The sequence below is a fragment of the Vulpes lagopus genome, chromosome 10 (genome assembly GCF_018345385.1).
Source record: "Vulpes lagopus strain Blue_001 chromosome 10, ASM1834538v1, whole genome shotgun sequence".
Classification (NCBI taxonomy): domain Eukaryota; kingdom Metazoa; phylum Chordata; class Mammalia; order Carnivora; family Canidae; genus Vulpes; species Vulpes lagopus.
This window is the reverse complement of record NC_054833.1, coordinates 109,538,619-109,562,419: the sequence shown is the minus strand read 5'-3', so window position 1 is coordinate 109,562,419 and position 23,801 is coordinate 109,538,619. Positions and strand designations below refer to the sequence as shown.

General features: G+C 45.2%; 2 protein-coding genes and 1 pseudogene across 8 annotated transcripts in view; 2 read left to right on the top strand and 1 right to left on the bottom strand.

Annotated features, from left to right (window-relative positions):
- TK2 (thymidine kinase 2) overlaps positions 1–4,151 on the bottom strand; it is a 29,357-nt gene extending 25,206 nt beyond the window's left edge. For 3 of the 5 annotated variants that reach the window (XR_005990331.1, XM_041771745.1, XM_041771746.1), the window contains exons 1-2: positions 3,986–4,151; positions 2,372–2,403 (exon numbers count right to left, since the gene is read on the bottom strand). Coding sequence is in view for 2 of the 5 variants with exons in the window: in XM_041771745.1 (XP_041627679.1) it covers positions 2,372–2,403; positions 3,986–4,100 (147 nt within the window). In the remaining 3 variants the exon portion in view is untranslated. Of the gene's footprint in view, positions 1–2,371; positions 3,217–3,985 lie in introns of those variants that run through there. The other 2 variants (XM_041771748.1, XM_041771747.1) reach the window with 2 other exon arrangements.
- Positions 4,152–6,411: 2,260 nt separating this feature from the next.
- Positions 6,412–23,146, top strand: LOC121500142 (chemokine-like factor). 3 transcript variants are annotated; one of them, XM_041771609.1, is made up of 4 exons: positions 6,412–6,585; positions 9,648–9,806; positions 16,240–16,335; positions 22,916–23,146. In XM_041771609.1, the coding sequence occupies exons 1-4, from the start codon at positions 6,508–6,510 to the stop codon at positions 23,030–23,032; spliced, it is 450 nt and encodes a 149-aa protein (XP_041627543.1). In that variant the 5' UTR covers positions 6,412–6,507; the 3' UTR covers positions 23,033–23,146. The 3 variants fall into 3 exon arrangements, with proteins under 3 accessions (XP_041627543.1, XP_041627545.1, XP_041627544.1); XM_041771611.1 differs by lacking the exon at positions 9,648–9,806; XM_041771610.1 differs by lacking the exon at positions 16,240–16,335.
- LOC121500141 lies at positions 11,956–12,914 on the top strand (annotated as a pseudogene).
- Positions 23,147–23,801: the final 655 nt, after the last annotated feature.

Below are 23,801 nucleotides of genomic sequence, written 5' to 3'. Positions count from 1 at the left end.
AAGGACTTTTTCTCTTCCTAGAAAGCGTGGAAGAGCTCAAGTTAGACATTGTTATGCAGAGACTTGGTTCCTTTCCTGTTCACTGCAGGGAACAGAGTGATTAGAGGAGACGTCATCCAGAAGTTCCAGTTCCTATCCTGTGGTGGTGACTGACTTCCCGTTGCAGCTCAGCACAGATATTCCGACTTCTGTCCCATGGTGTCCTCTGGGCACCTCAGTTCGTCAGCTCCCAGCCCCCACATACGGCTCCTCTTCCTGTTCCAGTCCTCAGGAGAGGCTGCGCCATCCACCTCTCAACACCCCGGGGTGCCTCCGGCCCTCACCCAGCAACTTCTCCAGGCCCTGCTTCCCAATCATCTGCAGAACCTGGCCTGTCTCCCTAGCCCCCAGTTAAGGCCTCTACCCTACACAGCTGGAGCAGCCTCCCATTGGCCTCTACACCTTCCAGTCTGGCCCAGCAGTACCCCTCAACCCCACCCATGGTCCACCACTATCTCTTCCCTTTTTTTTTTTTTTTAAGATTATTTATTTATTCATGAGAGATAGAGAGAGGCAGACACGTAGGCCAAGGGAGAAGCAGGCTTCCTGTGGGGAGCCTGATGTGGGACTCGATCCCAGGACCCCAGGATCACAACCTGAGCCAAAGGCAGAGAGACACTCAACCACTGAGCCATCCAGGCATCCCTCACCACCATCTCTTCCGGAGAGGCAAACCAGATCACATCCGGTCGAGTCTTTTAGGGGCCCTAGGTATTGGGAACCTGTCTCCAGTCCCTCCTCGCCAGCTCTCTGGGGACTGACTGGAGTCTCGGGCCTGCAGGTTCTCTTCCTTCTATGACTCACACTTGCAACTTCCTCTGCTCCAACATTCCTGCCTCCCCTTTTGCTTCATTTCCCAGGATGCTTCAAGGCTCCCCCAGGCTCCCCTCAGTCCCTGTCCTCTGGAAGCCCTGCTCCCTACTCACAGCCCCCAGAATCACTGCTATTCTAGAACTACCAGGGTCCTATTGATTGCCTTGCTCCCCATCAGACCAGGCACTCACTAATGACAGGGGCTGTTTGGTCCCCAGGAACTCAGAGGATTTGAATGATTAAGAGTAGCCCCAGGCCTAAATGCAGGCTACATGCCACCTCCCATGGACTTACTTGCATGCCTGAAAGCACCCCGGATAGGCCTGGCTCACATCAGTGCTAGCTCAATTAATAGCACAATAATGCATCAATTCTCAGCCAGCTCAACATAATACCCCTTCTCCCTCTGCGATGCCTATCATCAGAACCCACCCCGCCTCTCATTTCAACACATTTCCACACATCTCAAGTGTTTCTTTTTCTTTTTTTTAATGTATTTATTTATTCATGATAGACATAGAGAGAGAGAGGCAGAGACACAGGCAGAGGGAGAAGCAGGCTCCATGCCGGGAGCCTGACGCGGGACTAGATCGTGGGACTAGATCCCGGGACTCCAGGGTCGCGCCCTAGGCCAAAGGCAGGCGCCAAACCGCTGAGCCACCCAGGGATCCCCCATCTCAAGTGTTTCAATCATCGATCCCCTTCATGCAACTTTACTCCTTCCCAGGCCCTTTCCATCACCCTAAATACCCCAGAGGGCTTACCCAGCCTCTCTGCCCTCTGCAGATCCCAGCCAAGCTATTCCTGACATCACCCACCAAACCACTCCCTCCTGATCCACAGAAGCTACCAACTTCTAGCTCCCTCCAGGAACTGAGCCTCTGGATTGACGGTGATCAAAATGTTGCTCCCTACCCTAGCCAGCTAAAGGCTCCAATGTCTGCATGAGCACGTCCAGCTGGGCCTTCTTTGACCTTAAACCCCATACCAGCCCCAGGCCCTTAAACCCCACAGCTGGCATCTCAAAGTCACTACACTGGTACACTGGCTGAACCCATGTCTGTGGACCCCCACGGATTCTCTCTGAAACCCCCATGCACCCCACTAGTCTCAGCACTGGAGGGCAGGGGGCAGGAGTCAGCAGACTTGCCCTCACAGCCAGGCTGCCACCCACTAACCCAAGAAGGTAAGCATTTTTCAAATCCTTTTGTAATCTTTCATCAAGCTAACAGTCCAATCCACCTAAAGGCTATGAATACATGTAAAGACTCTTGATAAGGATACTAGAACCTGGTAACAGGTGGCCTCTGGGAAGGGGGTCTGAGGCCCGGGGGTGAAGACAGACTTCCTCATCCGCGGAGTTCCTCTTATATTTCTGTTTTTAATATGTGCACATATTCCTTCTCTCAGCTCAGCGCTCCCTCTCTCTCCCTCCCTATATATATATAGATACAATCTCCCACTCTGTTTACATACATACAATCCTACACTGGGGCATGCACATAAAAGAGGGACTTACCACTGACTTTTTCTCTTTTTCATTTTCTCTATCTACAAAAGAAAGAAGTCCATGTTTAAAGTCAGCTTTGAGTAATTCAGTCTTCTTTGTCCTAATTTTGGAAACCACCACAGAAACAGTAATATTTATGCTTCCTCCCTGGCCTAAGCCTGTCTGTCATCGACATGGGAGTCCCCCCAGGGGTGGACGGAGGCACACCTGCCACTGCTCTCTACCTACACGCGAGACACACTGCGCAGGGGCGGCCCCGGGCCTGTTGGCACCGCCGGGCCCCAACTGTGCTCAGCTTTTTTTGCACTCGGTAGGTCGTACTTTCCACTTTCCATGCATTTCATATTTACGATCCTCACAGATGGGTCCGGCAAGTCAAAACACAGGGTGGCCTCCACAGGGACCCCACGGCTAAGAGTGGGCAGCGTGCGTGGGTTTCGGGGCTGACATCACACGGACGCTGGAGGTGCCCCGCGCGGCCCAAGACCAAAGAACGCTACACCCTGGCTGCGACCGCGGCGGTTCCCCGCTCGGAAAGGGGCAGCCTCCACCCAGTGGGAGCAGGAAGTCAGAGACTAAACCGCCCCCGCCCTCCCCGGACTGCGGACTGCAGCTCCCGGCCTCCGTCTTCCCCAAGGCCAAGAGCGGGACCCGGACGGGAGCAGCCCCCCGCCCGCGGGGGTGGGAGGGTCTTTCTGCTCTCCGGAGCCCCCTCCCCCCACCCCCGCCGCCCGGCTGCCCGCCCCACCCCCTCGCAGCGCCCGGGCGTCTGCAGCAGGTGCAGCAGGTGCAGCAGGTGCAGCAGGTGCCGAGGGCCGCCCCCAACGCCCCCCTCCGCCCCCCTCGGCCCCCTCTGCTCCCCCTCCCCCAACGCCCCCCTCCGCCCCCTCTGCTCCCCCCGCCCCCTCCGCCCCCCTCGGCCCCCCTCGGCCCCCTCTGCTCCCACCGCCCCCTCCGCCCCCCTCGGCCCCCTCCGCTCCCCCCCGCCCCCTCCGCCCCCCTCCGCCCCCTCTGCTCCCCCCGCCCCCTCCGCCCCCCTCGGCCCCCCTCCGCCCCCTCTGCTCCCCCCGCCCCCTCCGCCCCCCTCCGCCCCCTCTGCTCCCCCCGCCCCCTCCGCCCCCCTCGGCCCCCTCCGCTCCCCCCGCCCCCTCCGCCCCCCTCCGCCCCCTCTGCTCCCCCCGCCCCCTCCGCCCCCCTCGGCCCCCCTCCGCCCCCTCTGCTCCCCCCGCCCCCTCCGCCCCCCTCGGCCCCCTCTGCTCCCCCCGCCCCCTCCGCCCCCCTCGGCCCCCCTCCGCCCCCTCTGCTCCCCCCGCCCCCTCCGCCCTCTATGCTCCCCCTCCGCCCTCTCTGCTCCCCCCGCCCCCTCCGCCCCCCTCGGCCCCCCTCGGCCCCCTCTGCTCCCCCCGCCCCCTCTGCTCCCCCTCCGCCCCCCTCGGCCCCCCTCCGCCCCCTCTGCTCCCCCCGCCCCCTCCGCCCCCCTCGGCCCCCTCTGCTCCCCCCGCCCCCTCGGCCCCCCTCCGCCCCCTCTGCTCCCCCTTCGCCCCGCCCCAGGGGTAGTTTCGGGTTCCGGCAGCCGCGCAGGGAGCGAGAGCCGCGGCCCGGAGCTAGGGAGATCCGCGTTACCGCGAGGCGGGGCCCGGCGCGGCGCCCCCCGCGGCCTTGGGCTCCAGGCGGGGCTCCCCGGGCCCTGGCGTCGCGCCGCCCGGGCCCCCCAGGTCCGCAGCGGCCGCAGCAGCATGGCCCGGCCCACCCCGCGGCCCGGAGCTTCCTGCGCGAGGCCGCGAGCGCGCGCCGCCCCCCCCCCCCCCCCCCCGCGCCCGCCGGGCCCGGCTCTTAAAGAGACCGGAGCTCGTTTCGCCCTCGGCCGGAGGAGGGAAGCAATTCCAGGCGACGGCGGAGCCCTTTGCAGCCAGGAAACCTTGCCTCTAACGGGGTGCCGGCAGGATGAACCGCCGATTTGGGGCGGGGGAGGAGGGGTCGGGATGGCCAACAACACCCCCAAACCGTGGCTTGATTAATGAGTGGTGCTTACTTAATTGGCACGTGTTCCCCCCAGGCACTTGGCACACACTTGGGGGGTCATTTATTCTTCCCAACAATCCTGCAAGTGGGTATTGTCACTCCCAGAATCCTAGCTGAGCTGATCCTCCGAAAACTTCGGGAACTTGTTGAAAATGATCAGAAGTATTCATTAAGGGGTGAAGCTGGAACTCAAGCCAGCTTTCTTGCCTCACAGCCTACGCTCTTTCCTCCAAACTTTGACATTTCCAGGGTCTAGACTGTCAATGTATTAGATGGCTCAAGAAAGTGTTAAAAAACACAAACAAAAAACAGACAACAGGCTCAAATAGAGTTTGCTTATGCTAAGCACCCCCCTCCCCCAGCCAAGACTTAATTATTATCTTGTTTCCAGAAATGGAAGCTAAGGCCAGTCCATCAGAAAATAGCCTGATCAATACTATTTAGTTTGGCTGCTTGATATACCCCTGCCATCCCCTAAAGCAAAGTAACCTTGCAACAACCAGCCAGCTTTTTTGCCAGTGTAACTTTCTTCTTCTGGCTTCCTTTTGCCTATAGGTCTTTTATCTTGTACAGCTCTTTGGAGCTCCCTTCTATCCACTAGATTGGATGCTGACTGAATCAAATTTTGTTTAAATTCTTTTTTTTTTTTTTTAGATTTTATTTATTTACTCATGAGAGACACAGACAGAGAGGCAGAGACACAGGCAGAGGGAGAAGCAGGCTCCACGCAGGGAGCCGGAGGGGGAACTCCATCCCCGCTCCCCAGGATCACACCCTGGGCCGAAGGCAGCGCTAAAACGCTGAGCCACCCAGGCTGCCCAAATTTTGTTTAAACTATTAAAAATTAATATACCTCAGTTTATCTTTTAAGAAAGGCACAACCAAATTCCAACCGAACAGACAACTAGGGGTGGGAAGGCAGTCTGTAAATCTCATCTATAGTCAGGGAGCAAAAATTCAGCCCAGGTGTGAGGCAGATGGGGTATATATAATTCAACAGGCCCAGGCCCTGAAACCCAAGCTGATGCAGTAAGAACTGTGTGGGCATGCCCATCCTAGTGCTTGGGTGGAAGCATTTCCTACCTTTCTCAGAAATACAAGATGCTACTAGGACAGAGAAGTCATTTGCGAGAGGGTTCACTCAGTCTCTAGCTCTACCAGAAAACCACAACCCCATCTGACGCTTTCTGTAATACCTGCCACAGACCTAGCACAGGGAAAACGTGTCCTCCATAAACTTCAGGATTAAGTTCCACGTGTTTGTGACTTGGGGTGAGGCTGTTGGATCAGACTGTGATCCCCCGGGGGCAGGGGCAGGGCAGGAGGCCCAGGCCATTGATTCAGAATACACATATTCTACATCCAGTATGTGCCAGACCCTGGCAACCCTTCAGGGAGAGTAGCGGATGGTGGCAGGCTCCTGCTTTTGTGCAATTTATATTCTTTTTTTTTTTTTTAAGATTTATTTATTTATTCACGATAGACACAGACTGAGAGAGAGAGGCAGGGACACGGGCAGAGGGAGAAGCAGGCTCCTCGCAAGGAGTCTGATGTGAGGACTCGATCCCGCATCCTGGGATCAGACCTGAACCAAAGGCAGGTGCCCCCCCGCTGAGCCACCCGGGCGTCCCGCAATTTTTTTCTTAAGATACATGTCAGCTAGTGTTCAGTGCCATGAAGGGAGAGTGATGGTGGCCACTCTAGCCGGGGTGACCAGGGGAAATCCTGAGTTGGTGTTAGAGATGCTCAGCGTCCCGGGGTGGCCCTGCAAGGGGTTCCAGCGCACCCCCCATCCCCCGCGTGCACACCCCTCCGGAAACGCTCCCGGCAGGGAAGCCTGACAGTGCGAGGAGGGCGGTGCTGGGAGGAGCCCCCCACGTGGCTCCCCGCCGCACCCCGGAAGTGCCCCAGGCGAGCCCCGGCGGCGAGCGGCCGGCCCCCGTGAAGCGCATGCGTAGGAGCGCGAGCCGCGGGGACGTGCGCATGCGCGCGCGAGGGCGGGAATCCTGCGGGCGCCTCGCGGCGGGCGCGGCGGTTGCTGTGGCGGCGCGAGGCCCGGCGGAGCGGGGCGCTGAGGCGGCGGCCTGAGGGGGAGAAGCGCTGCTGCCGCGTCCGCAGGCGTGATGTCGACGCTGAACCTGAAGCCGAAGCACCGCCCCTTCTGCTTCAGCGTGAAAGGCCACGTGAAGATGCTGCGGCTGGTGAGGCCGGCCGGGCCGGGCGGGGCGTGCTGGGCGTGCGCGCAGGGCCGCGGGGGACGGCGCCCGGGCCAGACGCTGTGCGCCCCGAGGCCGCTCCTGCCCGGGCTTCACGGACGCGCTCGCTCGGCCCAGGGAGCCGCCTGCCGCGTTGGCCGCACCGGGTCAGAGGGACCGAAGGGCTGCGGGGGGGGGGGGGGGTCGGGCGGGGACCGCCGCGGGGCCGGCAGGCGGCAGGGAATCCCGGTGCGCGCTCTAAGAAGAGGAGAGGAGTCGAGGCGGCCCCAAAGTCTTGGGCCTCAGCAACGGGAAGGACGGAGCTCGCACCCCCTGAGCGCCCGGGTGCAGCCGAGGTGGGAAGACGACCCGACGCTTGGCGATTGTCCTGTGGGCAAGGCGTGAGGAAACAGGAGCTGAACGACGGAAGACCTCGGGGAGCCGCGGGGCAGCGCTTTTGCATCTTTTTTGAACATTTTATTTATTTATTTATTCATGAGACAGAGGAGGGGCCACAGGCAGAGGGAGAAGCAGGCTCCACGCAGGGTGCCCGACGTGGGACTCGATCCCGGGACTCCAGGATCACGCCCTGCGCTGAAGGCGGCGCTAAACGCTGAGCCACCCGGGGCCGCCCACGTATTTGCATTTTGGAAGTTGTCCCCTAATACCTTTGTCCTGGTAGCTCAGGGAAGATACTAAAGGGCTGTAGCTGTAGGGATGAAGAGGGGATGGGTTCCCAAGACGGTTAGCATTAAATCAACAGGACCCGAGGATTGATAAATTGTGGGGAGTGGGGAGGAGCACCGGTAACAGAATTCATTCTAGGGTGGGTGACGGGATAGAGAGTGGTGTGAACGATTAAGGGCAAGGAGCAAGCAAGATGAGCCCAGTTTTGGATGCGGTGAGTTGGAGATTCCTGTAGGTATTCACTTAGAGATTGCAAATGACGATTTTATGTGTGAGATGTTGAGGACTGACTTGGGACACGGACCCACGCTTGTCGACCGAGTCATGAACAGAAGCCAAAGGAACGCCAGCATCTTAAACGGATGGTGACAGGAGAGAAGCCCACCAAGGGAGAATCGCTGCAGGGGTATACGGACTAGGAAAAAGTGACGTGCAAAGAAAAACAGGAAAAAGACAGGCAATGGCAATTAGGCCATGGGGGTCCCATAGGATAAGAACTAAAAAATGTTCATGAAGTTTAGTAATTCTGAAAAATCCTTGAGCAAAAGTAGTTTTCAGAGTGGTGAAGAAACGTGTGAGATATCGGTGGGATATTTAAAAGAGAACTGGAGACAAAGGCTAAAAGTAATGATAAAAGAGCTGTAAATAATGGATTGGGGAAGAACCTAGTGTGACTGAAATCATAGGAACTTTTAAGAAAATAGATTAATCACCAGTGTCAAATTCCATGGTGCAAAAAGTTGACAGAGGATGGGGGCCGAAAAAGTAACCCTAGATTTCATGATCCATGAACTCAAGACTATGGTTCAGTAGAGTAAATGAAGTGGTTTGAGGTGAGATGTTGCTAATCGTAATTATATTAATTAAAAAGAACGGCTTATTTAGTTACTGGTTATATTTGCCACATACTCAGACCAATTTAGAAGTTTAAAGGTAGCTATTTTTAGGCTAATAAAGTGATTGAAAGAATTATGAATAATGAGCCTGTATAGATTTAAGGTTTAAAAGTGAGTGTAGGGGGGAATCCCTGGGTGGCTCAGCGGTTCAGTGCCCGCCTTTGGCCCGGGGTAGAGTAAATGAAGTGAGTCCCACGCGACCGGCTCCTGGCATGGGGCCTGCTTCTCCCTCTGCCTGTGTTTGCCTCTCTCTCTGTGTGTCTAAAGTGAATAAATAAATAAAATCTTTTAAAAAACTTAAAAATTAAAAAAAAAATAAAAAATAAAAGTGAATGTAGGGCAGCCTGGGTGGCTCAGCGGGTTAGCGCCACCTTCAGCCCAGGGCCTCATCCTGGAGACCTGGGATCGAGTACCACGTCAGGCTCCCTGCATGGAGCCTGCTTCTCCCTCTGCCTGCATCTCTGCATCTCTCTCTCTCTCTCTCTCTCTCTCATGAATAAATATTTTTAAAAAATAAAAGTGAATGTAGATGCTACCAGCTAACAGACCAGTCATAAAAGTCTAGCCAGGGGAAACTTTGACAAAACCATTTTCCAAAAATATAGAGATTTGGGGTAGAGCTGTAACATGACAGCTTCTAAGAACATGACATTGACAGACTCCCTGAGACCTATCAGCTTATTTTTCCTTTAGGTCACTTAACATTTCTGTGTTTTATATCATCTTCCTTTGGAAATGAGACTGAATTATATTATCTTCAAGGCTTTTTTTAACTCAAAATATTCATCAATTCTGATTGCATTCTATTTAGGTTAGAGAAAATATGTAAAAAGTGAAGCATCAGTATTGTTGAGAGTTTTTTTTTTTTCCCTTTTCTCCCCCACAGGGTTCTTCAGAGAATTGTTTTTCTCTAACAATTTATTTTAAATTTTTCTCCAATATTTTTCATGGCAACCTTCTAAGTGTAAATTTGACAGTAGATTCCAGATTACTAAGAGTTAAGGAGTGATGATGAGCAGATGGTAAGGAATTACACAGTCACTATACAGGTGTTTTTGCAAAGCGTTATAGAGAGAAGTAGAAAACAGTTTTCTTTGGGGACCAGGATGAATGGAAGGCATGTGTGTGTGTGTTTTAAGAGAAGAGAACTTGGATATGTTTGTATTATGATAAGGAAAGAAGCCAGTGAGGAGAGATTGGAAGGTCTGAGAGAAGAAAAAAAAAAGATATGTAGTAGGAAAAGATGAAGGGAGAAAGTGATGGTATCAAGGAAAGTGATGGTATTAGTTGTACAAGTGGAATGACAGAGAGGGACGCCTAGTCCCCTAAAACACAAAAAAAGGCAATATCCATACATTTTAGTAATTCTCCTTTTAGGTGTGCATATATATGGCATAAACACATTTATTACTTTAGAAATGATCATTTTTACAGCTTAAACTTGCATTCAGTAATCATTGAATCTTTTTTTTTTTATCCTTATAGGCACTAAATGTGACATCCATGACCTTTTTTATCATTGCACAAGCCCCTGAACCATACATTGTCATCACTGGATTTGAAGTCACTGTTATTTTCTTTTTCATACTTTTATATATTCTGAGGCTTGATCGAATAATGGACTGTTTATTTTGGCCTTTGCTTGTAAGTGCTCAGTTTTACTATTAAAATTAACTAGTTTTTTTCCCGTCATAGACATTTTTAAAAACTAGTCTTTAGTTTTTTAAGCCTTTATGGAATGTCTGATAGGCTTAAGAAAGAGGAAATCTACCCACTGCTACCATATTCTGTGTTGTTACTGGTGCAACCACAGAGCATAAATTCTCCTCTGAGCTCCCACCTACCAGTAGATGGGACTGACCCTTCTGTTAGGAGAATTCACTTAAGTGTTTATCTTCTAAAGAAATTTAAATTTAAGATTATGCTAAGAAAATTATAGAGAATTCTTAATCTTTATCTCCCTTTTAAGTACGTATTGAGATGGCTTCAAAATTGGGGAAAGAGATGGAGGCAGATACACAAGTATCCAAATCTTACATATCTTGGATCTCTAAATGGAAAACTAAAATAATCTGGGAAGTGAAGTACAGGGTTATCTTACGTAAGAATGTCTGTAATAATTAATGCTAAATAATTAACTCATCTTATACAACCTTATTTAATAGCATATGAACTTACCTACTCTACTTACAGCATTGAGAATAACTGCCCAGTAGAGTGCCTACATGGTTCTGAAAACAGCCAAAATAGGCAAGTTGAAGATGCTAGTTAAGGTGAACATGTCCCTTTAGCCTGGACTATTTTCCAGTTCTGGGATGAACTGAATGACCTTACCTCTCTCTCCTGTTTTAAGTTTTGTCCCCAGCATCCTGTTTCTGTATGTCTCCCTCCTAAGGCCCCTTGCTACCACTCCCACCTTTGGCTGGACTGATAGCTGCAGTTAAGTCTTCCTCTGCTGCACTTGTCCCATCTTCCTGGATTCCAAAGTGTTGATATCCAAGCTAGTAACCCCTATTAAGAAGGGAGGAGTTTAGAGCTATTCTCAAACCATAAGCATGCCTTCAAGTGGTACCTTCTAGAACCACCTTCAAAGGCCAATGATGAACATTTCAAGCTAATCACAAGCTGAAAAAGTCCCAAAAGGAGAAATCTGGGAAATAGGATCTTCATAGCAATTCTCTAAACTTCTACTTGATCACACTTTTAGAGCTGGATTTGACTGGAGGGAAGTCTAGGAAAAGAGATCACAATGCCCTCTTCAGCTGGACCTCAGATTATATAATGTCCTTTAGTAGCAGAAAGAGCTAGGCTAAATTATTCTAGGAATTTCTTCAAGGACATAAGCATGGTCCATATCCTCTTTACTCAACAAGTTGTATAGTTGCTCTTCACATTCTGCTTTCTAAGGTTAATAAATCTAATGCATTTTAGTATTTTTTCTCCAAACTATAATTCTCTAGAATTTATTATAGACCCTAGCAATAAACTTGGAGCCCTAAGCTTAACAAACTACACTGAGAGGGCGAGTGGCCTATGTGTAGACTGAAATTTAGTTTCCAGTTCTCTGAGGATCAAACTTTGCTGAGAAATGGTGCTACGTGGTCAACTATGGGATTATTCCCTTATGAAACCCAGATTCCTCTCTGTTCTTGATCTAGGAGAATCATTTATTCAGCAAGTGTTACATGTCTGCTAATCCCCAGCTTCTGTAATGTGTTCTTTGATAAAATACAAATCTTATGACTGTGAAATTTTCAATGTAGCCAAGAAGCAAGACAGATGAGTAATTCAGTAATAGGTAATAGGTGCTGGGATAGATGCGTACCCAGAATCATAGGGAGGCATCCAGCCAGGGAAGGGAACCAAATCATCATAGGCTTTCCTGAAAAAAACTATGCCTGAGTCGAGGGCTGAAGGATTAAAAGTAGTTAGTTAGCAGGTATGGGGATCAGAGGGCTTTCCTGGTAGAGGAAGCAGTATATGTGAGAGTCTAGGGGAAGGAAGAGCATGACGCTCCAGGACCTGCCTGTAGTTCTGAATGGATGGGATATTGAGTTGTGGAAGAGAGGGGGCAAGAGTGGAGTCTTGAGAAGCAGTAGGAGGTCAAAGCATTGCAAGCCTTTATGTGCCCTGGGTTTTAACCCAAAGGGCATTGTAAGCTTTTCAGGGGTTTTAAATGAGAGTCACATGAGCAGCTTGCAATTTAGGAAATTGCCATGGGCAGTGTCAATAATGGCTTAAAGAGGAACAAAACTAGACGTAGGTCTCAGAGACCACTTAAAAATTTGGTTCTAGAGATCCAGGAGCACGGTTACCGGGCGGGCTGGGTCTATGGTCGCTCTGCGGGCTGCTCTGCCTCCTGGTGCTTTTTTTTATCAGGGCAAGCTGTGTTCCATGGCAGGGAACTTTTGGCAGAGCTCCCATTATTTGCAGTGGATTTTGGATAAACAAGATCTGTTGAAGGAACGCCAGAAGGACTTAAAGTTTCTCTCAGAAGAAGAGTATTGGAAATTACAAATATTTTTTACAAATGTTATTCAAGCATTAGGTGAACATCTTAAAATTAAGACAAGTTATTGAACAGTCTATTTCAAGAGATTCTATGCCAGGTATTCTCTGAAAAGTATAAATCTTGTATTAAAAAAAAAATCTTGTGTTAATGGCTCCTACTGTGTGTTTTTGGCATCCAAAGTAGAGGAATTTGTAGTAGTCTCAAATACAAGATTGATTTCTGCTGCTACTTCTGTATTAAAAACTAGATTTTCATATGCCTTTCCAAAGGAATTTCCTTATAGGATGAACCATATATTATAATGTGAATTCTATCTTTTAGAACTAATGGATTGTTGCTTGATAGTGTATCATCCTTACAGACCTTTGCTCCAGTATGTGCAGGACGTGGGCCAAGAAGACATGTTGCTTCCCCTTGCATGGAGGATAGTGAATGATACCTACAGAACGGATCTTTGCCTACTCTATCCTCCTTTCATGATAGCTTTAGCTTGTCTACATGTACCTTGTGTTGTTCAGCAGAAAGATGCCAGACAGTGGTTTGCTGAGCTTTCTGTGGATATGGAGAAGATTTTAGAAATAATCAGGGTTATTTTAAAACTGTATGAGCGGTGGAAGAATTTTGATGAGCGAAAAGAGATGGCAACTATTCTTAGTAAGATGCCAAAGCCAAAACCTCCTCCAAACAGTGGAGAGCAGGTTCCAAATGGAAGTCAGAACTCTAGCTACAGCCAATCTTAAAACATTCTGAAGAATTCCATAGTGGACCAGTTGGAAATAAACCATTGGACAGATTTCAGTTATGTCTTCAATGGAACACAAATGAAAATGAATAGCTTGCTTCTGTCAAGCATATTGGGAAGTGATTTTATTTTTGCAAAATAAGTTTTTCTTTACCTAATTTGATTCTAGTACATAATTCATTAAAATTGATTATAATTGATTATAAAAGCTTGGAAAGGTTCTAAGGGGACCTACAGACAGTCTTACATAGATATTTCAAAATTAATAGCTTTTGATTAGTATACTTTTTCTTAATTTGGATAATAGAAATTGTAGCTTTTTATTAAGCCAAGAAACATAAAGCATAATTTGTTTAAAATTCTCTTTGGTCATTGAAGGACCAAAAAAGGACATAAAAAGTCAAATATATGAGGGTTTTTTTTCCCTCCTTAAGTTAAACTTTAAAACTGTATTTTAGGAATCAAATCTTACAAAATCCTGGAAGATTTTGGTAATGATGTTGATAATTTCAGGGAAATTAATCAAGTACCTATTGTAAAGTACATTTTATTCAATAGTTTTAGTATCTTGCCATGGAAGATACTAGCCCAGCCTAGCAGAAAAGTGCATATGTATAGCATACCTTGACATTTTAAAAGTTATTATTAATTCCATAACCATTTTGAAGTGCTGGGCAAACTTTAAAAAAAATCCTACATGATGTTCTTTGCATTTGATTCACAATTAGGCATTTTGAAAACTAATTGGATAAAACATAATATGGTTGAAATTTGGTAACATTTTAATGTTAATTTTTACTCTGCTGTGAAAAGTTTTTTTTTTTTTTAAGTTTTTTATATTACATCACACCCTAGTTTATTTTTGTGTCTTAGTGTGGATTTACAAATTTACTACAGGTATCTTGAGCCAGGAACACAATCAGGTTTCAGGCCAGTTTGATACTGGCTGTTCTTAATTCTCATGAGTGTAGGACTTTGAACTAAATGTTGTGTCAGTGGGACTGTGCTATCTGTGGAACTTAAAATAATCATTTTCTTCAGATTTGAAGGAGAGTGATAAAATTTGGAGTCATAGGATATTGATGTACAATTTAAGGATTAAATTTTTTATAAATCAATTGTGAACAATGGATTATTAAATTAAATGTTGACTTCCTCGTATAAAATTTCAAGAATAAAAGTAAAGTTCTCCAGCTAAAAAAAAAAAAAAATTGGTTCTAGGGACGCCTGGGTGGCTCAGTGGTTAAGCGTCTGCCTTCAGCTCAGGTCCTGATCCTGGAATCTAGGATTGAGTTCCACATCGGGCTCCTTGTGTGGAGCCTGTGTCTCCCTCTGCCTGTGTCTCCGCCTCTCTCTCTCTCTCTCTCTCTCTCAAATAAAATCTTTAAAAAAAATTGTTGGTTCTGTAATCCAGGCATGAAAATTATAAAAGCCTGAACTACAGTGATAACAGTAGTTGTAGAGAAAGGGTTAACACAGTGATAACAGTAGTTGTAGAGAAAGGGTTAACAGGGTAGAATTGATAGGACTACGTACATAAGAATTAAGAATATCTGCCATTTAAGTATCTTGAGATGATAATGATATAGGAACTACAGAAAGAAGAATAGGTTTAAGGAAGGGCCAGGGAGAGGAATGTAATGAGTTCAGTTTGAGAAATACTAGGTTTTAGTTGCTTATGTAATGTTCAGATGGAAATACTCAAAACAGGTCTGAAGTTTGGGAGAGAGGTATTAAAGCTGCAACTTTGGAAGTCATCACCTTGTGATGGTAGATGAGCTCCGGGACTGGCCTAAATGGCAAAGAAAGAATGGAAAGCAAGCTGAAGGTAAAACTGGGAAATGCCCACATATTGGGTGAAAAGGAGGAGGAGCCAGAGAAAAGCAGGAAAGAATGCAAGGGAGACCCATGTCATAGAAGGCAAGCGAGGAAAGCATTTCAAAAAGGAGTGGTGAACACTGGCACATGTAAAGAGAGCAAAATAAGTCCTGGAAGAAATAAATATTCACAGACTGTATTCCTGGAGGTCCCTTGACCAAAATGGTGTCCCTCAAGTGGACAGGTGACCAGAAAGCTGAAAGTATGGTTAGACTGAACAGAGGAAGAGAAACAACCATAACTAGAGGGCTGCTGCATTGAGGAAAGCTAGCCAGGGACAAAGAAGGTTAATGAACAGAATAAGGTCCCTGCAGAGTGGTACACTCCCTAGAACCCACTTTTACCCATAAGCCATTCATATACACTTTCCTGAATTACTCACAGGAGGCAGGGCTGTCTGTCTGAAGTAGATGTGTGGCTGCCTTGAGGCCAGCAAAATATCCAACACAGAGGAACCAATGACAGTCTGAATATTTCTTGCAAATGAGAACTTTTTCTTCCTACATGCATCTAATCTTTCCCGGTCCCCATGGAACTCTTCCTTTTTTTTTTTTTTTTTTTTGAGAGAATGTGAATGAGGCAGAGGGATAGAATTTCAAGCAGATTCTGTGCTGAGCGTGGAGCCCAACATGGGGCTCTATCTCATGACCCTGAGATCATGACCTGAACTGAAATCAAGAGGTGAATGCTCAACCTACTGAGCCACCTATGCACCCCCATTTTCTTTTTAATAACCACATTTCTAAATTACCAGTTTAAGGTCTAATATTTGTATATTAACAATACATTCCTGCCTACAGTTCCCTGTAAACAGATATAAATCATTCCAGAATAAAGACAGTTTACCTTTCCCACACTATACATCCATTCAAAATGCTAGCTTAAAGCCATTGTTCAGAGGGCAAAGCTTTGTTTCTAGAAATCACTAGAGAAATGAACTACATGATCAGAAATAATAGCATAATCAGCCAGCCATTGCATGCAAATGTATGAAAGTTTTTTCCTGAAAATTACTACTTTCTGCCAAGTGGGTGCAGCTTTTTTATGAATTGCATTAACTGCATTTTAGTAACATTATAAAGTTGTCTGATTTACAATGTAAACAACTCCACATTTTCTCTTAGCATTCTGTATCATTCTGTTATAAACCTTCCACACAATATATCATCCAGTCCCAACCAGATGAGTTCTCCTTCCAACTGCATTTAAATAAAAAGGAAAGTCTAAGTAGTTAGATGATTGGTATATCATAGGTCAAGAAAAACACTAGGCATTGCTGTAGACCAAATGCAATATAGGCATCATTTTACTGTGGCACTTGGATTTCCTAAAATAATTTTTAAAACCACTAAATTTAATAAAATGAAAATTTCAAAATCTCTAGGCAGCTGATTTATTTTTTGGTGATCTTCATGTAAAGCGGACCTTGCTATTCTGTGTTTTAGGATATTATCAACTCAGCGATAGCAGCAATATTCATGATAATCATATCTGTGTTGGCACTGTTACCAGAAACCACAACATTTATAGTCCTTGGAGGGGTAAGTATAGGTTTTTCTGATTTCTTGCTTTAGGTTTAATTAGTATTCAAATTTCCTTGAAAAATAGATACAAGAACAGAAATCTACACTGTATTCATCCTTGGGGCTGTTAGGTCAGTATATAGTCCCTAGTGGCTTCATATTTTTTGTGTGAGTACATGTCCTGATTAACATGGAAGAATATGATTTCACCCTAAAACTGAAGTTAACCAAGCTGTAGTTCCTATATATTCTGCATCAATATTCAGGGCTAGACTAGACTGATCTGTTACATTTAGCTCTGAGAAACCTGATGTCAAGCAGAAGACCATGGATGAGTCTCATAGCTCTCCCTTTTAAAGAAAAGGCTACATACCACTTGTTAAGGTGAGACAGATTGCTCTGAACTCAGTTTTGTTTCGTTTTGTTTTTGTCCAGATCTTTCTTCAGATGGAATATAAGATGTCTCATGACATGGTGGTAGGAAGCTTTATAACTAAAGAATTTATTTTGAACTTTACTTGAAGAGAAGCAAGCCAGTTTAATCAGACTTTATCCAGGAAGGCAAGCCAAAATAAATAAGAATCAAATAATTGAGTTTTAGTTCCATCTGATACTCTTCTGAAATTTCTTTTTTTTTTCTTCTGAGATTTCTTATAGGAGGTTCAAAATCATTTGGCTTTTCTAGATTCTGATCTAGAGATGTGAATCAGAAAGTTCTTAAATAAATCTCCCTCCTACTTCCTTGTCTTTCCATAGTATGGGCCATTTAGGAGAACTAACCATTCTCAGATAGCCATGTATGTCACAGTCCATGGTTTTTCATCTCCTTATTAAGCTCCAAGCAACTTCATAAGGGATAAGAATTATTCTAGAAATGAAATAGTGCTATAATAGCAATTTCTTTTTCAATATTGCCCTGGCTATTTGGGGTCTTTTCCAATTCCACACAAATCATAAGATTATTTGTTCCAACTCTCTGAAGAAAGCCCATGGTATTTCAATAGGGATTGCATTAAATGTGTAAATTGTCCTGGGTAGCATTGACATTTTCACAATATTAATTCTTCCAATCCATGAGCATGGAATATTTTTCCATCTCTTTGCATCTTCCTCAATTTCTTTCAGAAGTGTTCTGTAGTTTTTAGGGTATAGATCCTTTACCTCTTTGGTTAGGTTTATTCCTAGGTATCTTATGCTTTTGGGTGCAATTGTAAATGGGATTGACTCCTTAATTTCTCTTTCTTCAGTTTCATTGTTAGCGTACAGAAATGCCACTGATTTCTGGGCATTGATTTTGTATCCTGCCACACTGCCGATATGAGTTCTAGCAATCTTGGGGTGGAGTCTTTTGGGTTTTCTATGTACAGTATCATGTCATCTGCAAAGAGGGAGAGTTTGACTTCTTCTTTTCCAATTTGAATGTCTTTTATTTCTTTTTGTTACCTGATTGCTGAGGCGAGGACTTCTTGTACTATGTTGAATAGCAGTGGTGAGAGTGGACATCCCTGTCGTGTTCCTGATCTTAGGGGAAAGGCTCCCAGTGTTTCCCCATTGAGAATGATATTTGCTGTGTGCTTTTCATAGCTGGCTTTTAAGATGCTGAGGAATGTTCCCTCTATCCCTACACTATGAAGAGTTTTGATCAGGAATGGATGCTGTATTTTGTCAAATGCTTTCTCTGCATCTATTGAGAGGATCATATGGTTCTTGTTGATAATGATCTATCATGTTGATTGCTTTACGAGTGTTGAACCAGCCTTGCATCCCAGGCATAAATCCCACTTGGTCATGGTGAATAATCTTCTTAAAGTACTGTGGGATCCTATTGGCTAGTATCTTGTTGAGAATTTTTGCATCTGTGTTCATCAGGGATTTTGGTCTATAATTCTCCTTTTTGGTGGAGTCTTTGTCTGGTTTTGGAATTAAGGTGATGCTGGTCTCATAGAACGAGTTTGGAAGTATTCTATCCCTTTCTACCTTTCGGAACAGCTTTAGTAGAATAGGTATTGTTTCTTCTTTAAATGTTTGATAGAATTCCCCTGGGAAGCCATCTGGCCCTGGACTTCTGTGTCTTGGGAGGTTTCTGATGGCTGCTTCAATTTCCTCCCTGGTTATTGGCCTGTTCAGGTTTTCTGTTTCTTCCTGTTCCAGTTTTGTAGTTTGTGGTTTTCCAGAAATGCGTCCATTTTTTCTAGACTGCCTAATTTATTGGTGGATAGCTGCTCATAATATGTTTTTTAAATTGCTTGTATTTCCTTGGTATTGGTTGTAATCTCTCCTTTTTCATTTGTGACTTTATTAACTAGAGTCTTTTCTCTTTTCTTTATAATAAGGTTGGCTAATGGTTTATCTATCTTATTAATTCTCTCAAAGAACCAACTCCTGGTTTTGTTGATCTGTTCCACAGTTCTTCTGGTCTCTATTTCATTGAGTTCTGCTCGAATCTTTATTAACTCTCTTCTTCTGCTGGGTGTAGGTTTTATTTGCTGTTCTTTCTCCAGTTCCTTTAGGTGCAAGGTTAGCTTGTGTACTTCAGTTTTTTCCAATTTTTTGAGGGATGCTTGTATTGTGATGTATTTTTGCTGTATCCCAAAGATTTTGAATGGTTGTATCTTCATTCTCATTAGTTTCCATGAATATTTTTTTAAGAAGATTTTATTTATTTATGAGAGAGAGAGAGGCACAGGGAGAAGCAGGCTCCATGCAGGGAGCCCGATGCAGGACTTGATCGCAGGACTCCAGGATCATGCCCTGGGCTGAAGGCAGGTGTTAAACCGCTGAGCCACCTAGGGATCTCCCTCCATGAATCTTTTTTTTGTTGTTGTTGTTGTTTTTTTTTTTTTTTTTTTTCCATGAATCTTTTTAATTCTTCTCTAATTTACTGGTTGACCCTTTCATCTTTTAGCAGGATGATCTTTAACCTCCACGTGTTTGAATTTCTTCCAAATTTCTTCTTGTGATTGAGTTCAAGTTTCAAAGCACTATGGTCTGAAAATATGCAGGGGTTAAGAACTGATTTGTGACCCAGTATATGGTCTATTCTAGAGAAAGTTCCATGTGCACGTGAGAAGAATGTGTATTCAGTTGAGTTTGGATGTAAAGTTCTGTAAATATCTGTGAAATCCATCTGGTCCAGTGTATCATTTAAAGGTCTTGTTTCTTTGGAGATGTGCTTAGAAAATCTGTCATTTGCAGAAAGCACTGTGTTGAAGTCTCCCAGTATTAGTGTATTATTATCTAAGTATGTCTTTACTTTGGTTATTAATTGATTGATATACTTGGCAGCTCCCACATTAGGGGCATAAATATTCATGATTTGTTAGGTCCTCTTGTTGGATAGATCCTTTAAGTATGACATAGTGTCCCTCTTCATCTCTTACTACAGTCTTTGGGGTAAACTTTAATTTATCTGGTATGAGGATTGCTACTCCAGCTTTCTTTTGAGGACCATTTGAATGGTAAATGGTTCTCCAGCCTTTTATTTTCAGGCTGGAGGTGTCCTTAGGTCTAAAATGAGTCTCTTGTAGACAGCAAATAGATGGGTCTTGTTTTTTTATCCAGTCTGAAACCATGAGTCTTTTGATGGGATAATTAAGCCCATTCACGTTCAGAGTTACTATTGAAAAATGTGAATTAAAAAAAAAAATGAAAGATGTGAATTTAGTGTCATCATAATACCTATTCAGTCCCTGTTTTTGTGGATTATTTCTTTGGGCTTCCTCTTTCTTTTACGGGGTCTCCCTTAATATTTCTTGCAGAGATGGTTTGGTGGTCACATACTCTTTCAGTTTCTGCCTATATTGGAAGCTCTTTATCTCTCCTTCTATTCTGAATGTGAGCCTTGCTGGATAGGGTATTCTTGGCTGCATATTCTTCTCATTTAGGACCCTGAATATATCCTACCAGCCCTTTCTGGCCTGCCAGGTCTCTGTGGAGATGTCTGCTGTTAATCTAACATTTCTCCCCATATAAGTTAGGGATCTCTTGTCTCTTACTGCTTTAAGGATTTTCTCTTTGTCTTTGGAATTTGCAAGTTTCACTATTAAATGTTGAGGTATTGAATGGTTTTTATTGATTGGGGGTGGGGGGACTCTCTCTATGTCCTGGATCTGAATGCCTGTTTCTCTCTCCAAGTTAGGGAAGTTCTCAGCTATGATTTGTTCAAATATGCTTTCTGGTCCTCTGTCCCTAACACCAATTAAACATAGATTTTTTTCCTTCTGAGGCTGTCATTTATTTCCTTTAACCTTTCCTCATGGTCTTTTAATTCTTTTTCTCTTTTTTCCTCAGCTTCCTTCCTTGCCATCAACTTGTCTTCTATGTCACTCACTCTTTCTTTTACCTCATTAACCCTCATCGTTAGGACCTCCAGTTTGGATTGCATCTCATTTAATTGATTTTTAATTTCGGCCTGATTAGATCTAAATTCTGCAGTCATAAAGTCTCTTGAATCCATTATGCTTTTTTCCAGAGCCACCAGTAGCTTTATTATTGTACTTCTGAATTTGCTTTCTGACATTGAATTTTAATTCAAATTCTGTAACTCTGTGGCAGAGAGTACCATTTCTGATTCTTTCTTTTGTGGTGAGTTCTTCTTTCTAGTCATTTTGCTCAGTGAAGAGTGGCTAAAAACGAGTTGTACTTATTAGAAGCGCAAACTCTTCTCTCTGTAGCATTCCAGCTGTTCTCTCTTTAACTCTCAGGTCGAATTTGTAGGTTTTCAGGATGATTTGAAAGTTATCTAGGTAAGCTGGTGGGGACAGGTGATTTGGAGACCCTACTCTTCCGCCATCTTGCCCCGCCCCTTAAATATTTTTTTTTAAACTTACGAATAAAAAAAAAGATAATCTTATCCCTCTGCTATGGAGAAAGAGGAACAAGGCATAGGATTTACAACTGACCCTTGAACATCAATCCCCCCACACACACTTGAAACTTTTTAAATTCTGACTTCCCAAAAACTTAGCTACTAATAGCCTACTGCTGACAAGAAGCAGTAGAAAGAAGAAATAGAAATAGAAATAGAAAATATAAACAGTTAACACATATTTTCTATATTATATATATTAAACACTGTATCTTACAATAAAGTAAACTAGAGAAAAGAAAATGTTATTAAGAAAGTCATAAGAGAAAATACATTTACAGTACTGTACTATAATTATTGGGAAAAAATTCATATGTAAGAGGACCTATGCAGTTCAAACCCATGTTGTTCAAAGGTCAACTGTACTTTTACTCATTTGCTTATTCATTCACTGATTCATTGTTTAAAAATATGCACTTTAGTAGATGCTGACAAAATATAGAGTTGTGCTGTCCAGTGCAGTATCCACTAGCTACATATGACTACTGAGCCTGGGAATGTGGCTGGTCTGATTGAGATGATCTATACATTTAAAATATACACTGGATTTCAATGACTTACCAAAAGCTGTATAACATTTCATAATTCAAAAGCTGTATAACATTTCATAATTTATGATATTGATGACATATTAAAATTATATTTTGGATAGACTAAACAAAATATGTTATTAAAATTAATTTCACTTGTTTTTTGTTCTTTTTAATGTGCTATTAGAAATTTTTAAATTATGTGGCTTACATTGGTGACTCACATTATATTTCTTTTGACAGCATGGACTAGAACATGAGCCCACCTTATCCTCAAATTGCTTAGAGCCTAATACAGAGAACAGAAATGCAAACAACTGTATATAAGCCATTGATAGAGTACTGCAGGCCACAAAAAAGAGAAAGTAGCTACCTTGCTCTGTCAGTAGAAATGCAACTTCCTAGGAATAAAGGGGAGACAAGGGAGATGTTTCCAGGTAGAAGAACCAGTAACATGCAGAGTACCAGAGTTATGGAAGGATAGGTAGGAGGTACTTTTTGTGGTCAGAACCTAGGAAGCTGAGTTTGAGATTCAGGATGGAAAATGGAATGGTATCTAGAGCCAAGAGGCCAGACTTCCTGGCCATTGGATGGAACTGACCAAATAGCATGCAAGGTATATTCTTCTTTTCTAGCCCAGGTGCCAGCTCTCAGATAGCCATCAGAGTACCTAAAGACCAGGTTCTAGTTTATTCCCTTTACCTTTTTTTTTCTCCTGAGGCCTCTTTTAGAATCCCACTCTTAAGTGGATGTAGCCTAGCCTTTAAGAGTTCACTTTGGATCATCTTATCATTCCAGTTCTCTAAAGTGTTTATCACAGCTACAGTTGCAATGATTTAATCTTGAGCTGGTGTTAACTTTGGCCCTTTCTTCAGTAGAGTTTGTAATAAGTAAGGCAGTTGAACATTGAGGGCAGGTCAAGAGATCCCGACAAGTATTAATTTCAGAGCCCACACCACTTCAATATTATTTCTGCTCACCTAAGTTATCTTTTCCCTTTCTCTAGGCAGCTAGGGAACTTGAGAATGAGAATAAAAGGATCCTTGAAGTTTCCTCCCAGTTTAGCATTAGGTGGAAGTGGATGGAGCAATCTCAGTATCCTAGCAGGAGAGGAAGCCAGTGGGCGGACCAAATAAAACCTGTGTGAATGATGGAGGTCCAGACTGCCGGGACAGCAGTGACAAAGTGTGTTTGTTTCCAGGTGTTTGGACTCCTAGTAGCAGTGTGCTGTATTGCCGATGGGGTCCTTATTTACCGGAAGCTTCTATTTAATCCAAGTGGTCCTTATCAGAAACGTACTATTCATGACAAAATATAAAAGTTTTGTAATTTTATATTACTTTTTAGTTGATCCTAAGTATTAAATATATTTTTTTATTCTTCCACCTATTTCCGGTGGTTGTTCTTTTAATCTCAATATGGGAACTGGAAGAAGAGATGTGGGAAATCTGCCCAGCGCTCACCAATACTGTCACTTCCAAGTGAGCGCCGGTAGCACCAGGACCTGATCGGGTTGGATTTTCCTCCTCCTGGGCCTGGGTGGCAGAGAAGAATGCATCCAGACCTCCCTAAATGGTCTCCGGAGCCCCCTTCCTTGGCTTGCTGGCAGCATGGGGGAGTGGAGTTGCAGGGATAATAAGTTCCAGGCTAGGCAGTGACATCGCAATCAGGTAGTGACGAGGGTGGCCAGAGGGCCGGGTTTGTCCTCGGGCAGCGAGAGCTGAGTGCGCGCGAGGGATAGGCGGCCGGCAGCCGTTGGGGCACGCTGCTGGTTCCCAGGGGCCAGACTGACGCCGCTGTGCAGGCTCAGAGCGGCAGGGCCAGCCTGACACAGCCAGGTCCCGGGGCCCACCATGGATGCCAAAACCACCAAGACCCCCACAGGGAGCTTGCAACAGCAGCGTCCCACACGCCCAGGAGCTTCCACAGCTCCAGTGCCACCACGCCCTGGGCCGACGGTGCAACCCTCACGCTCTGGGTCGGGGGCGGCGCCCTCTCGCCCTGGGGCGGTGCCCTCTCGCCCTGGGCCGACGGTGCAACCCTCACGCTCTGGGTCGGGGGCGGTGCCCTCTCGCCCTGGGACCGTG